The sequence below is a fragment of the Mesoplodon mirus genome (assembly GCF_964341445.2).
Source record: "Mesoplodon mirus genome assembly, chromosome: 11".
Lineage (NCBI taxonomy): Eukaryota > Metazoa > Chordata > Mammalia > Artiodactyla > Ziphiidae > Mesoplodon > Mesoplodon mirus.
In genome coordinates, this window is record NC_138987.1 from 25,445,498 (window position 1) to 25,461,556 (window position 16,059).

General features: G+C 38.3%; 1 protein-coding gene across 1 annotated transcript in view; it reads right to left on the reverse strand.

Annotated features, from left to right (window-relative positions):
* The window catches only part of SLC5A8 (solute carrier family 5 member 8), a gene marked incomplete at its 5' end in the record, with an annotated part of 62,491 nt that overhangs the window by 44,100 nt on the left and 2,332 nt on the right, over positions 1-16,059 (reverse strand). Inside the window, 4 exons of the mRNA XM_082636309.1 lie at positions 125-279; positions 1,257-1,324; positions 9,123-9,174; positions 11,193-11,258. Coding sequence (XP_082492435.1) covers positions 125-279; positions 1,257-1,324; positions 9,123-9,174; positions 11,193-11,258 — 341 coding nt within the window. The remainder of the gene's footprint in view (positions 1-124; positions 280-1,256; positions 1,325-9,122; positions 9,175-11,192; positions 11,259-16,059) is intronic.

Below are 16,059 nucleotides of genomic sequence, written 5' to 3' on the forward strand. Positions count from 1 at the left end.
TGTACCACATCCTTAACGGTTTGTTTGTTTTCTAATGTAAACTTACTATTTCAGTCAAGAGATTTTTTTAACAGAAAAAACCAAAAGGAATGTTATATTAACCAAGAAGTAAATAGCAACTTACTTCCAGAAGTTTAATCTTCCTCCATTATAAGCATCATTTAGAATAGTGCTGACTCCACCTTGAATCAATGCAGCCTGTATAATCACAGATGCAAATCCAGCCACCATGATCCCAACTTGAAAAACATCTGTCCAGATAACCGCTTTAAGACCACCCTTTGAAGGGAAAGTACATTAGGATTAATGCTTCTACCAGACATTATTAAGCATCTACATGCTTATACACCATGCTGGACAAAGATAACGAAAACGTGGATCTTGGCCAAGAAGTGCACCCAAGGGAGATAGTCAGGAAGGTAATACTTAGGCCAAACTTTCAAATATAAGCAGAGTCCAAGATGTAAGGTCCTCCCAATAGAGAAAATAGCATGGGCAAAAGCTTAGAGAAGTTAAAATATGTGGCATGTTGAGTGCAGCCAGATATATATTTTGGAGTGCCATGGAGTGGTGTGCGAATACTGTTGGGAAAAAAATTCAGAGTCAAATTGCAAATGGCAATATCATAGATTTTATCCCATAGGCAGGGCTGAAATTCAACCAGTATGCACAAAGAAGGACATACCAGTTGTTGAAAAAACTAAAATTGTTTTGTACTAGCCACCGCCACAAACTTCCCAAGTGTCCCCCTCCAGTCCCTGAACCAGCCCCTCCTTGAGGGCCTTGTCTTCCAAAACACTGAGCAACTAAAGGATTAAGACCTAGAATATCAGGGGTTGCAATAAGACGTGCACCACTGCTAAGGATCAGCAACCATGATAATATCAGTGCCCATGCCATACTGGTTCTTACATATTTTGACTGTTGCTCCTGCCTAAAGGCAATGGGAAGTTATCTCAGCTTTCTAAGCTGAGGAATATTATGAGCACAGCTATAGTAACACAGCAACAGTGAGAGTGAATTAGGAGACAAGGTTGGGGACCATGGCATGGCTCAAATGAAAGAAAAAAATATCAGTTATGATCAATGTCCTACAAAGGATCAAATTTTACCCTGGACTGAATATTCCTTACAAAAAAAGTTATACTGTGGGAGGCAGGTATGAAGAACCCATTTTGCAGCATGCAACGATTGAAATTTTCAATTTTGCAAAGCAAGTGTGTAGAGTGAAAGGAGAAATAATGTTCTTGACATACCATGGTGCAGTAGAATGTGCAGACCACACCAGTAGCCACTACAGCACCCCACAGATTGAATCCTGTGACTGTAGAAGAAAAGAAAATGCACGTGTAACTATGAAACATATATAAGCACTTCTCAAAAAATCATCGGGGGAAGCTATACCATTTATTGGGCACCTACCTCAACACCTACTTGCCATAAACTAGGTCCAAGTATCAAAAAATGTACCAAAACAAATGGAGTTTAAAACTTTATTTGATGAGTTAAATAGACCTGGCTTCTACCCTCAGGTACCATACAGTATCCAACATGGGCTAAATCAAATACATGAAAAAGCATTTATATTGTAATTAAGCTAAGACACCGCTTGATATTGGGAGGTAGTTACCCAGACTGAATGGGGTCATAGGATATTTGTTGTCATGGTTCAAATAAACACATTATTCTACCAGTCCATGAAAGGCAAGTTGTGCGTGTTAAAATGGGGCCAAGATAGAGAAAAATCTATATAATTTGTTACCATTTATTTAAGAAGTAAAGGGGCATATTATATTTTTTTAATGAAAGAATAACAACTCTATGCCCACAGATTGAAAATCCAGATGAAATGACCCAATATCCTGAAAGACACAATCTGCCAAAACTCACACAGGAAAAAAATAAATGATCTGAATAGACCTATATTTACTTTAAAAATTGAACCAATAATTAGTAACCTTCCAAAACAGAAAGCCCCAGGCTCAGAGGGTGATGAATTCTACTGAATATTTAAGGATGGAATTATACCAATCTTTTTCAGAGGATAGAAGCAGAGGGAATACTTTATAACTCATTCTATGAGGCCAGCAACACCCTAATACCAACCAGACAAAGACATTACAAGAAAAGAAAACTACAGACCAATATCTCTCATGAATATAGATGCAAGAATCCTCAACAAAATATTAGCAAATCAAATTTTAAGAGCATAAAAATAATTAAACACCATATGCAAGGCTGGCTCAACATTTGAAAATCAATTAATGGAATCCACCACATCAACAGACTAAAGAAGAAAAATCATATTATAAAATTAATAGGTGCAGAAAAAGCCTTTGACAAAATGTAACATGCATTCATGATAAAATCTCTCAATAAACTAGAAATAGAGGGGAACATTCTCAATCTGATAAAGATTATCTACAAAAACTTACAGCTGACATTATACTTAATGGTGAGCCACTCGAAGATTTCCCACTAAGATCAGGTACAAAGGAAGGAAGGAAGACATAAAACTCTCTTTGTTCACAGATGACATGATCATCTTTGCAGAAAATCTGAAATAATTGGCAAAAAATCTCCTAGGTCTAATAAATGATTATAGTAAGTTTGCAGGATACAGGTTAATAAACAAAAGTCAATCAGCTTCCTATATACCAACAAAAAACAGGTGGAATTTGAAATTTAAAGCACATTTCCATTTACATTAGTACCCCACAAAATGAAATACTTAGCTATAAATCTAAAAAAATATAATATATACAAGATGTATATGTAATATATACAAGATGTATAATATATACAAGATGTATATATGAGGAAAACTACAAAACTCTGATGAATGAAATGAAAGAACTGAATAAGTGGAGAGATATTCTATGTTTATGAATAGGACAACTCAATACTGTCAAGATGTCAGTTCTTCCCAATTTAATCTACAGATTCAGTGCAATCCCAATGGAAATCCCAGAAAGTTATTTTGTGGGTAATGACAAACTGTGGAGAATTGACAAACTGATTCGAAAGTTTATATGGAGAGGCAAAAGACTCTGAATCGCCAACACAATATTGAAGGAGAAGAAGAAAGCTGGAGAACTGACTGTACCTGACTTCAAGACTTAATATGAGGACTTCCCTGGTGGTGCAGTGGTTAAGAATCTGCCTGCCAATGCAGGGAACACAGGTTCAATCCCTGGTCCGGGAAGAGCCCACATGCTGCAGAGCAATTAAGCCCATGTGCCACAAATACTGAGCCTGTGCTCTAGAGCCCGCAAGCCACAACTACTGAAGCCCGTGCGCCTAGAGCCCGTGCTCCACAACAAGAGAAGCCACCACAGTGAGAAGCCCGTGCACCGCAATGAAGAATAGCCCCTGCTCACTGCAACCAGAGAAAGCCTGCACGCAGCAACGAAGACCCAATGCGGCCAAAAATAAAAAGATAAAACTAAAAAGTAGAAAAGACTTAATATGAAACTAGAATAGTCAAGAGAGTATGGGGCTTCCCTGGTGGCGCAGTGGTTGAGAATCTGCCTGCTAATGCAGGGTACACGGGTTCAAGCCCTGGTCTGGGAAGATCCCACATGCCACGGAGCAACTAGGCCCGTGAGCCACAACTACTGAGCCTGCGCGTCTGGAGCCTGTGCTCGGCAACAAGTGAGGCCGCGATAGTGAGAGGCCCACGCACCGCGATGAAGAGTGGCCCCCGCTTGCCACAACTAGAGAAAGCCCTCACACAGAAACGAAGACCCAACACAGCCAAAAATAAATAAATTAAAAAAAAAAAAGAAAAGAGAGTGTGATATTGGTGAAAGAATAGACAAATAGATCAATGAAAAAGAACAGAGAGCCCAGAAATAGACCCCCATAATTAAAGTCAACTGAACTTTGGCCAAAGAGTAAAGTCAATTCAGTGAGGCAAAGATAGTTTCTTCAACAAATGGTGCTGGAACAACAGGACATCCACATGCAAAAAAAATGAATCTAGACACAGACCTTACACCCTTCACCAAAATTAAATCAAGATGGCTCATAGACCTATATATGATGTTGCCTTTTTAGATACAACATCAAAGACACAATCTATAAAAGAAATAATTGACAAGCTGGACTTCCATTAAAATTAAAAAACATATGCTCTGTGAAAGATAATATCAGATGAATTAGAAGATAAGCCACAGACTGAAAGAAAATTTTGCAAAAGACACACCTGATAAAGGACTGTTCTCCAAATTATACAAAAACTCTTAAAACTCAACAGTAAAAAAAAAGCCTGATTTTAAAATGTACCAAAGACCTTAATAGACACCTCACAGAAGAAGATATATACATGGCAAATAAGCATATGAAAAGATGCTCCACATCATATGTCATCAGGGAAATGCAAATGAAAACAAGAAACTTATTAGAATGGCCAAAATCTGGAACACTGACAACATCACATATTGGCAAGGATGTGGAGCAACATAACTCTTTCACACGTTGCTGATAAGAATCCAAAATGGTAACAGCCACTGTGGAAGACAGTTTGGTGGTTTCTTACAAAACTAAACATATTCTTATCATATAATCCCACAGTTGCGCTCTTTGGTATTAACTCAAAAGAGTTGAAAACTGCATATGGAATAGTCTCTCCAAAAAGTTGAAATGAAGTCTGAGAAAGCTTCTAGATCTAGCTCACAAGAAATACAGTTCACCAAAATGACTCTATAAGAACAAGAAAATATGAATAACTCTATATTTATTAAAGAAACTGAATCCATATACCAAAACCTTTCTACGAAAACAAACAAATATCAGGCCCAGATGCCCACATTGTGAATTCTTTCAAGCATTTAAGAAAGAAATACAGGGCTTCCCTGGTAGCGCGGTGGTTGAGAGACCACCTGCCAATGCAGGGGACACGGGTTCGTGCCCCGGTCCGGGAGGATCCCACATGCCGCGGAGCGGCTGGGCCCGTGAGCCATGGCCACTGGGCCTGCGCGTCCGGAGCCTGTGCTCCGCAACGGAAGAGGCCACAACAGTGAGAGGCCCGGGTACCGCAAAAAAAAAAAAAAAAAAAAAAAAAAGAAAGAAATACAGTTTTATACAAACTCTTTCAGAAAATAGAGGAGGGAACACTTCCCAAATCATATAAAGCCAGTATAATTGATACCAAAATCCTGACAAAGATATTAAAGGAAAAGTAAATTTCAGGGCAATATTCCTCATAACCTGTAAAAATCCTTAACAAAATATTGGCAAATCAAATCCAGCAATATATAAAAAGGTTAATACATTATGACCAAGTGAGGTTTATCCCAAGGATGAAAATTGGTTTAACATTTGAAAATCAATAAAATTTTCTACATTAACAGCGCATTAAGACAAAGAAGAGAAATTAGAGGCATGCAGACAGGAAAAGAAGTAGTAAAACTGTCTCTATTCATAAACAACATGAAAATCATAAGGGATATGCCAAAAGCCTACTTGAATTAACGAATATATTTAACAAGTTCTCAGGATAGAAGATCAACATATAGAAGGCAATTGTATTTTTCCATACTTGCAAATGAATAATTAGAAAATGATATTATAAAACAATACCATCTGCAATAGCATAAAAACATCAATTATCTAGAAATAAATCTAAGAAATATGTACAAGACTTCAATATCAAAAACTAAGAAACATTACTGAGAGAAATTTTAAAAGGCCTGGGTAAACGTATAAATAGGCTATGTAATGGGGTGGTAGAATATTTGCTTTTGTAAAGTGACGGGTCAAGTCTTTTGCCTACTTTTTGCTAGGTTATTTGTCTGTTTTGTATTCATTTTATGAATGAGCCAGTAAACTCAGTAAACTCAACATCAACCGTCGTCAGAAAAATACAAATTAAAACCATAATAAGATAATAGATCATACAACTAGAATGGCTACAATCAAAAAGACAAATACAAAATCTGGCAAGGACACAGAATAACTGGAACTCTCACACATTGTGGGGTGGGCATGCAAAATGACATAACCACTTAGAAAAGCTATTTGGCAGTTTCTCTTAAATTTTTTACATGCTCCTACCCTGTGCTGGGTCAGAATAGTGTGTATTTAACTGTATATTGCTTCCAGGTATTCATCCACTAAAAATGAAAACATGTGTCAAAAAGCAAAGCAAGACAAAACAAAACCTGTACAAGAATGCACTTAGCAATCTTAATTCAAAATAGCCTAAAACTGGAAACAACCCAACATCCATCAACAACAGAATGGATAAACAGATTTTCATAGATGTATATGATAAAATACTAGCAATAAAAAGGAATGAACTACTGATACATGTAGCAACGTGAATGAATGCCGCAAAAACATTTTGTTGAGCAAAAGAAACCAGATGCAAAAAGGCACTATATAAAATCTAAGAACAGGAAAAACTAATTTATGGTGATAAAAACTGGCTGCTTGGAATGGAAGGGGGGATTCATTAGAAAGAATCAAAAAAATTTTTCTGGGATTTGATGATAGAAATATTGTATATCTTGAGCTGGGTGGTTGTCACACAAGTACACAAAATTGTTAAAACTCATCCAAATGTGCACTTAGGTTCTGGGCATTTTATTGTATATAAGCTACAATATATCTCAATAAAATATGGTTTTTGATTTTAAAAAGCAAGAAAGAGAAACGTAAGAGACAAATGAAATAATTACAATTACATAAAATTATCTGGATCCTGATTCTAACAAACACTGAAAAAAAAATCAGGGAAATCTGAACACTGACCTTATATTGATGACAGTAAGGTATTAATGTTAATGTTTTAGAAATGATAAAGGTACAATTGTGTTTAAAAAACACATCCTGGACTTCCCTGGTGGCGCAGTGGTTAAGAATCCGCCTGCCAATGCAGGGGACACGGGTTCGAGCCCTGGTCCGGGAAGATCCCACATGACGCGGAGCAACTAAGCCCGTGCACCACAACTACTAAGCCTGCGCTCTAGAGCCTGCGAGCCACAACTACTGAGCCCACGCACCACAACTACTGAAGCCCACATGCCTAGAGCCCGTGCTCCGCAACAAGAGAAGCCACCGCAATGAGAAGCCTGCGCACCACAACGAAGAGTAGCCCCAGCTCAACACAACTAGAGAAAGCCCACGCGCAGGAACGAAGACCCAATGCAGCCAAAAATAAATAAATAAATTTATCAAAAAAAAAACAAAAAACACACATCCTGATACAAACATCCAGTCATGGAATCCATAAGTCATGGGAACGTAATGTACAGCATGGTTAATAATACTGTATTGCATATTTTAAAAGTTGTTAAGAGAGCAAATCTTAAAAGCTTTCATCACAAGAAAAAAAATTTTGTAACTATGTATGATGATGGATGTTAACTAGACTTATTGTGGTGATCACTGTAATATATACAAATATTGAATCATTATGGTAAGCCTGAAACTAATATAATGTTATATGTTGATTATACCTCAATGAAAAAAAAAGTATGTAAAAGACATATGGAATTCAGATGAAATGATAAAATATCTCCGATTTACAGCAAAATAATCTAGTGAGGGAAATAGGAAGTGAATTAAACCAAGAGTTGATAATTATTAGTGTAGAGTTAAGGGTCCATTAGGGTTCAATACACTATTCTATTTTAGTGTATGTTTGAAGTTTTCCATAATTAAAAGAAAAAAGTTTAAAAAAATTGTATCTAGAGAATGTTAAGTTCCAACTCAGCTAAACAAGTTTCTATGGAGCATCTGTTGCACACCAAGTACCCTGTCTATGCTTGTGTCTACTCCCTTGGTACAGCAAAATACACAACTGATACTCAAATAGTCAAAATGCAGTCTTTGGATCCTAATTTACTCCTAGGGAGTGGCTCAATAACTGATAAGAACAGAGTTCTTGAAGCACTGAAGGCAGTGCTTTCTTATTCCCAGAACTGCACTTTAAAACTCTAAAGCCGGCCCGTGGGCCATGACCACTGGGCCTGCACGTCCAGAGCCTGTGCTCCGCAATGGCAGAGGCCACAGCAGTGAGAGGCCCGCGTACTGCAAAAAAAAAAAAAAAAACCTCTAAAGCCAACATCTTTAGTTACACTTAAAGCCAATAGGTAACTTATGAAGTTTATAGTTCAGCTCTTTACATATGAAGTGATCCAACCATGATGTTGGTAATATCGACATGGAACATGCCTGACATTCAGAATTCAATAGCACATTATATAATGGAGTTCTTCTTTGTAACAATACTGTTGTGCTTTATTATCTATGTATTATGAAATCAAGAAATTAGAATGTGGAGTTAGCTGGGGTTTTCCATTTTCTTTCTTTTTTTTTTTCTTGTTTTCTTTGGGGTTGTCTGTCCATTTTATATTAACTTGAGGAACTGTACCACATTGTTCCCATCACAGAGTCCACTCGTCCATTTTACAAGGAAGTTTTAGAGATAAATTCACTTCTGATTGATAAGAATTCAGAGAATGTAGAGTTCCCCTGAAGCCTTTTGAAGGTATGACTAACACACACATTTGCCACAGTAAACAATCTCAGTTTCACAGCTGTTATCTGCCCAAATCTAGAAAGTATAGTAATTTGTTGATCACTAGAATCATCACACATTTGTTTACAGGGATACTATAGCCATCTGTCCTTTGGTAACTAGGAGCAATCTGATATTTCAAATCACACAGATCTCTTTTTCTTCTTTTTGGGCCACATTAGAAATCGGGAGAAGAAAAGTTTCTCTCCCTGCCAGATTTTACAACAGGACCGAGTCTGAGCTGAATAATGCAGAAGCCTCTTGGAGAAGGGCTCCAAGTTAGAGCCACAAAGGGAGGAAGTGCAGTCTTTCATGATTTTGACTACAGGGGGCGTTCATTCTGAAGGGATGGAGAATGGCTGGTTGGCACATCCCAGAGAAACACCGCCCAGTGAAGTCTACAGACCTTTTGAAGCTATGATCCAGGAACCCAGAGAAGCTGCTAGTGTAGACACTGAACCCACCTGGCCCGCCTCAAGCTGATGCAGGTTACTGGAAGCATTCCTCCACCTCCCCATCTCCCCAAAGATAGAATAAGGTCTGTTAAAAGTGAACCCCCAAATGTGAGTAACATATTGGTAACTCTGAAACATACCTTGATTCAAAGCCAGGGCAGGGGCATAAATAACAATTCCAGTATACAAAATCTAGGGGAAAAAAGAAAACCAAATAAATGGTTTATGAATTACAAAATGAAATATTGATATTTTTCTATAAATTTAATTATGAATTAAAACTACAGTTTCAATATACTTAATAAAATTTGCTTGTAACTTGAAAAATGTTATTTAAGTGAAGTTGACTCTCCTTTTCCATTTATGGTGTGGTCATAGGTCACAAAAATCTTTTATGACTAATTTTGTGTAAAAATATGGACTTTTCATGTTGTGCTTAGTGCAGATAGTCACTGATACATCAATTCAAGTTTGAAATCAATTTTCCTAGATCTAGAACAATTAGAAAGAGAGAAAGAATACAAATTTAAAAGGAGATGCTTCCTCATTCATATGCTTTCAAGCTGTTGTTAATCACTGCATAATTAATTGGGAAAACAGTGAAAATTGTGGAACCTTGTTTGTAAAAGTTTGCATGACCACTAATTAAACAAAAGTGTAAATCTGCCCTAAAATTTCCTGAAAGCCAACAAAAATTCTATTCTACCTTTTTAATATTATTTTTTATTTTTCATTCATACACTTAACAAATATTTATTAATCTGGGGTACAACAGTAAGATAAATATGTTCTTTTTTCTCAGAATACCATTTTCATTGCATTTGATCTTTCAAATACATAGAAGCTAATTCTACGATTACTGTATAAAACATATGAAAAAACATGTTATACAGTAGTTGAATGATTAAATTGCACGAGTGATCTATGGAAGTAAGTCTTTCAAATAGCAGATTCTAAAGCTCCCCTCTTTTTGCAAGAATGAACTAGCTTTTCACAGTCATTATTCTGTCCAAGTTAAAGATTTGAAAATGTGACCACAGGCCACCTTCCTAACATTTGTCCCCACTTTTTCATTTCTGTTGGCAGTTCTAACAATGATCCAAAGAGTGTCTGAACTCCGCTGTCGAATGAGGGCTACCAGCCTCAGCTCTGTGTCAGAATCTCTACCAGACCCCAGAGGGCTCTTTCCTTTTATACTGCAAGTGTTAAGGACAGATACAATTTAAGTTACATAATTTACAAAGATGTAAAATGGAGTCGAGTTAAATAATTGCAAAGGCACTCTGTCCTGCTGTAGCAAGTGCTTGGGTCGCTTTTGAATGGAGAAATGAATTATAAAAATGGAAGAGAATGAAAATGCCTTCCTGGACCTCCATTATCAAACTCATTCTTAAAGCACTTAGCTACCAAGAGGAAGATAGGTCTAAATGATGTGACAATGATCGTGATAAGCCTCCAGAAGCCTGGATGAAGGATGGGAAGCATTCTCTGTCACTGATTGCTTGGCAAATCTTTGCTTTCCGTTTGTGCCAAGCAGTAAATCTACACTTGCATATTCTTGAAGTACTGGACTGTGTTCTTGGCTTTAAAAACTCCGCCAGAGTGCATGATTTTCTTGTTTTACATCAATGAGTGCATCAATTGGGTTTTACAGTTCGATTTTTAAAAGAGAGCACTGACTCATTTTTTAAAGTATGCTTTCAAACAAAGAAAATTATTTCCTAATGTCTTCCTATGTCAGTTAATTTTCCTATTAAATTTATTGCTTAATATGTTGCAAAATACTATGAAACATACAACTTGTTTTCCTTTTATTACAATTCCTACTATCAGCTACTACAGTTCCTTCAAATATCTTTGTCATCTCAGTAATGCCCTTACTGTCACTTTGGTGGGGACAGAGGGAGGTGTGAGAGGGAAAAGCATACTTTCCTAAAGTAACGTAAGTGTTGCTTGATCAATATAATATTCCATGTTTACTTAAATCATTCTGTTTTCCCAGGAAGTAATGCATTTGCTGAAACACTGTTTAATGATCTTAAGGATTAATGCTATGTAGTGACAAGTGTTTGTCCTTTTTTGTTTCCTCCTATTTTCAACATCCCTTTTTTATCTGTCATGTATGTACCAAATAAGCTTGACCCAGATGCCCTGTTTAAAAACACTGTACATGAAAAAAAGAGAAAATAAATGAACTGAGGGCTACTTACTGTTTGAACAATGAAGAGGATTACTCCACAGAAACGAATATACTTGTTAAATCGGAGTCCTAAATACTGTTTCCAAAAAAGGAAAAATGGTTAATATGTAAAACTTCTGGACACTTTTTAAAAACCAGCAGCTTAAGAAGTAAGGGAGTTAGAAATTTAAAGCAACTTCATAACTAATTCGTATTCTGCATTCCTATTTCACTGTTATTTTAAATTACATAGAGAAAAATTGACCCTTGCTTTAGAGTACTGTTCAATGGGTTTTAACACAGAACAGTTCCATCACCCACAGGAAACTCCGTCAAAAGTTTCTCCTTTCTGGCTCCTTTGTAGTCAAACCCTCCTCTCACCCCTAAACCTTGGCAATCACTGACCTGTTCTCCATCCCTACGAGTTTTGCCTTTTGCAGAATGTCATGCCAATGGAATTATATTCTGCATTTTTAGAATGAGCAAAGTGTTGTCCTCCCCTTTCTCTTGGTATCTACCCAGTACATTTCCTTTGATACACTTAGGGAATCAACCCTTTCCCACTTTAGGCAATTGTGGTGGAATTGTCAATCAAGGTGCCCAGCCTCAGCCAGAAGACAGTCACATGACCCACGTTCAGCCAATCAGCTTCTCTTCTCAATGGGTATTTGAATCTTAGAGGCAAGATATAAAGACAGAAAATGATTGGAGCAGAAGCAGGCTGATACTGACAGGGTGGCCTGAAGAGGCTGCCCTCGCTTCTGTCCTTTTCAAAGTCTGTTTGCTCAGCTTTTCCACCTATTCTATGAGCTACTCCCATATCCTTACAATAAAAAATTTTAACTTAAATCAGCCTAAGTGAGTTTCTGTTCAGAGCCAAGCGTGACATCTGCGATATCTTATAATACACAAGCATACCTCATTTTATTGCACTTTGCTTTTTTGTTCTTCACAGGTACTGCATTTTTTACAAATTGAAGGTTTCTGGCAACCTTGCGTGAAGCAAGTCTATCGGTTCTATTTTCCCAACAGCATTTGCTCACTTCATGTTTCTGTGTCACATTTTGGTAATTCTTGCAATATTTCAAACTTTTCATTATCATTATATTTGTCATGGTGATCTCTGATCAGTGATTTTTGATGTTACTATTGCAAAAAGATTATGACTTGCTGAAGGCTCAGATGATGGTTAGCATTTTTTAGCAATAAGGTACTTTTAATTTATGGTATATGTACATTGTTTTTTAAACATAGAGCTATTGTACACTTAATAGACTACAGCATAGTGTAAACATAACTTTTATATGCACTGGGAAAGCAAAAAATTCCTGCAACTCGCTTTATTGCAGTATTCCCTTTATTGTGGTGGTCTGGAACTGAACCTGTAATATCTCCAAGGTATGTCAGTAGTGTGCTTATCTCCAAAATTATATATCAGAATGTATTACAGATTTAGAATCCTAGGATTTTAGAGCTGGAAGGAAGCCGGGGTCCAAGACATTGTTTAACTTGAATATTATTACTACACATAGAGAGAATTCTAAGGCTGACAGTAGTCTTTTCATATAGCAGAAAAAATGAGGAAGGAAAAACTGACATTAGGTAAATATCAGAGGAAAAGACACCAGATATTTTTGCTTCATAATCACAGCTAACATTTATAGAGTTTTTGCTGCATGCCCTGTCCTCCCAACAACTCCATGAGGCAGTTACTATACATAAGTGCATGTTGGAAACCAGGACACTGGGGCACAGAGAGAATACCAAGGCTGCAACCTAATAATTGTTGGAGACACAATGCAAATCTAGGACCATTTGATGCCAAACTCTGTGCACCTAACCACTCTGTTATTCAAAATAACAAGAAAACTGTCCATGTGTCTAAGATTCATCCAGAGTGAGTGAGTGGCACTGACATAATAGGAACTCCTAAAATAACTGATGAGTAAAGAATATACAATGCAGTGTAGTGAGTGCTCTGGGGCAAGAGTTCCAGCCCTTGTTCCAGCCTTACTCTTTTTTTTTTTTTTTTTTTTTTTTGCGGTACGAGGGCCTCTCACTGCTGTGGCCTCTCCCGTTGCAGAGCACAGGCTCCAGATGCGCAGTCTCAGCAGCCATGGCTCACAGGCCCAGCCACTCCGCGGCGTGTGGGATCTCCCCGGACCGGGGCACGAACCCGTGTCCCCTGCATCGGCAGGCAGACTCTCAACCGCTGCGCCACCGGGGAAGCCCCCAGCCTTACTCTTGACTCTACGAGCTTGGGACACTCTAAATCTCAATTTCCTCCTTTTGAAAATGTGGATCATAGTAATCATTCTTTCCCCACTTACTCTGCAGGATTTTGGAGACTATCAAATGATGTAAGTGGATGGGGAAATGTTGTAAACTGTTCACTTAAGAGTTAAGACATTAAAAAGCTGGTAACCAAATCCATAGGCCTTGAGAATTTGAATCTCAGTGAATTACATGAGTCGAAATCATCCAAGTATATTTTGGAAGACTTTTTAGAAAACCCAAGAAGTGTCTTGAAGCATGGGAACAGAGCTGTGTTATTTCTTCTGAGTTGTTTTAGTAAAACTCTATTAAAAATAAATGTCCATGAATTGACAGAGAAGTCTTTGCCTTTTCTAGGTACGTGTATCCATACCACTGGAGACTAAAGAAAACTGAAGAGGAAAATGTGATGGAGGTAAGAGTGTAGCAAGTTGAACAAAAATATATATATATATTTTTTCTTTTTTCCCCCTCTCACAATACTAACTCAAGACAGAACCAAGAATTCTATCACTATCTCAGTGTCGAATGAAAAAAGTGCACAACCTAAAAGTTGAGAATTATGTTTTATTCTGAGGCCTTACTGAGGACTATAGCCCAGGGTGGCAACCTCTCAGACAGCTCTGAGGGACTGTCCCGAAGAGGTAAGGGAGGAGCCAGGATATATAGGAGTATTTGCTGGGAAACAAAACAAAACAAAACAAAACATGTAGTTGAACGTCAAAAGATTCCTGCTAATCACAAAGAACTGACGTCTCAAGTTAATGATTTTAGTGCTTTTCTGTGTATGGGAAAATGCAAGAGTCTGAGCTTACTGAAAGCCTTCCTTTCATATACATCTTATCTATCTAGGGCCACTATCCTATTTTTCTCCATCCTGGATTCCTCTCAGGGTGCACCATGGGGGGTGGCTGCAGTGGCTGATGGCTTGGTGGCCACGACATCCTTTGTTTACCGAATGGCAGGGACAGTCTTTGTCCATCTCAGATACTGGGCTGCTAAAGAAATACCTAAAGATCAAGTCACTGATCAGTAGGCTCAGAGAATAGCTCTAGATTTCTAGACAAAACTACAGAATAACAGTAGGTGTCTATGTTACCAAGCAGGACCCTATGGACCTTCCCGGGACCCCTGCCCCCATGTCCTCTGCCTGCCTCTTGTTTATAGAAGAGCTTTAGTCTTCCAGGCCTCCCCTGAGTCACAAAAGCCTGGGTCAAGAATTAATGATTGAAAGGGTGTGAGCATGTAGTGACAAAGGAGCAGGTGGGCCTGGAGAACTAGTAACAATTCAAAAGTAAATCAGCAATATGGCAGTCACCGAATCTTAGTTCCTCCCCAAGGTACCAAGATAACAGTATCTGATGCACATTTCCTGAGTTGTTTTACAGATGCTAAAAGCTCCATCAAATGGAAGAAGTTAATTACTTGATGACCATGAGCATGTAGCCCCAGACCTACTGAAGCCTGAGGACTGATCATGTGAACCCCTGTGACACTGCCCTATTACCTCACCACCAATCTATCAGAGAATTGTGCACAAGGTGGTCACAAACTCTGTGACTCCCCTCCCTCACCTTGCCTTTAAAAATACTTCCCTAAAACCCACTGGGGAGTTCAGGATTTTTTTATCATTAGCTGCCCCAGACTAATAATAAAAGCTGCACTTTCCTCCACCGCAACCTGGTGTCAGTAGATTGGCTTTACTGCACATGGACGAGAGGACCCAAGTTTGGTTCAGTAACACCTATAGTCAGTTGAGATCTCTCATAGTCCTCAGTACTTTGAATAACTTAGGGACACTAAGATTTCTATTGAATGTTTTTTAAAAAGAGAGAGAGAGAGAGAGAGAGAGAGAGAGAGAGAGAGAGTCTGGCAACGTAGTTCAAACACATTGATTTTGCTGGATCCAGAAACATCCTGAAGAAACGGTGAATGCAGTTGGGCTCCTGTATATTTCTTCTCTGTGAATCTGGAAGTTGCTATACACCTATCAGGACTACACCTTGAAGGCAGTGATAAACAGATATCACAAATGCTTCTGAACAGCCAATTGTAGCTAACAATCTGGAACTAGGGAAAGATTTCATACTTGCACAAGAATGCCAGGGTATCTCAATGCTGGACTTCTTATTCTGTATAGTTGATTCCACCTCTCAGCATAAAACAAACAAAATATGCCACAAGAAAGTGTTTTCCATGACCAACTGCCAGGGACATAGCATGTTACCTAACTTCCCTGTCCCCAGTGGTCTGGCATCCGCTAGGCGTGGACACCCCCAGTGTGTCCACAACCCCTTGTGTCCTGCACCACATCTCTTTTGCCTGCACCATTCTAAGCTCCGCTCAGGGTTATAACACTCACCGGAGCCTTCAGAAGCAGCCAGTATGCACCACTGCACAGCCTCTAGGCATGTGTCCACTTTGCTTCAGGCTCTCTTGTGTAGCTTAACTTACTCGGAATCTCTGTCTGCAAAATGGGGCTCTCACAGTATAAGAATTATTTTGAGTATTGAGTCAGATAATGTATGTCAAACAGGCAACCCAGTGCCCAGCCTGTATTAAGCATTCAGTAAACGTTCACTTTTTGCCATTTTTAGCTGGAACCCTGCTAACTTAGCCTCCAC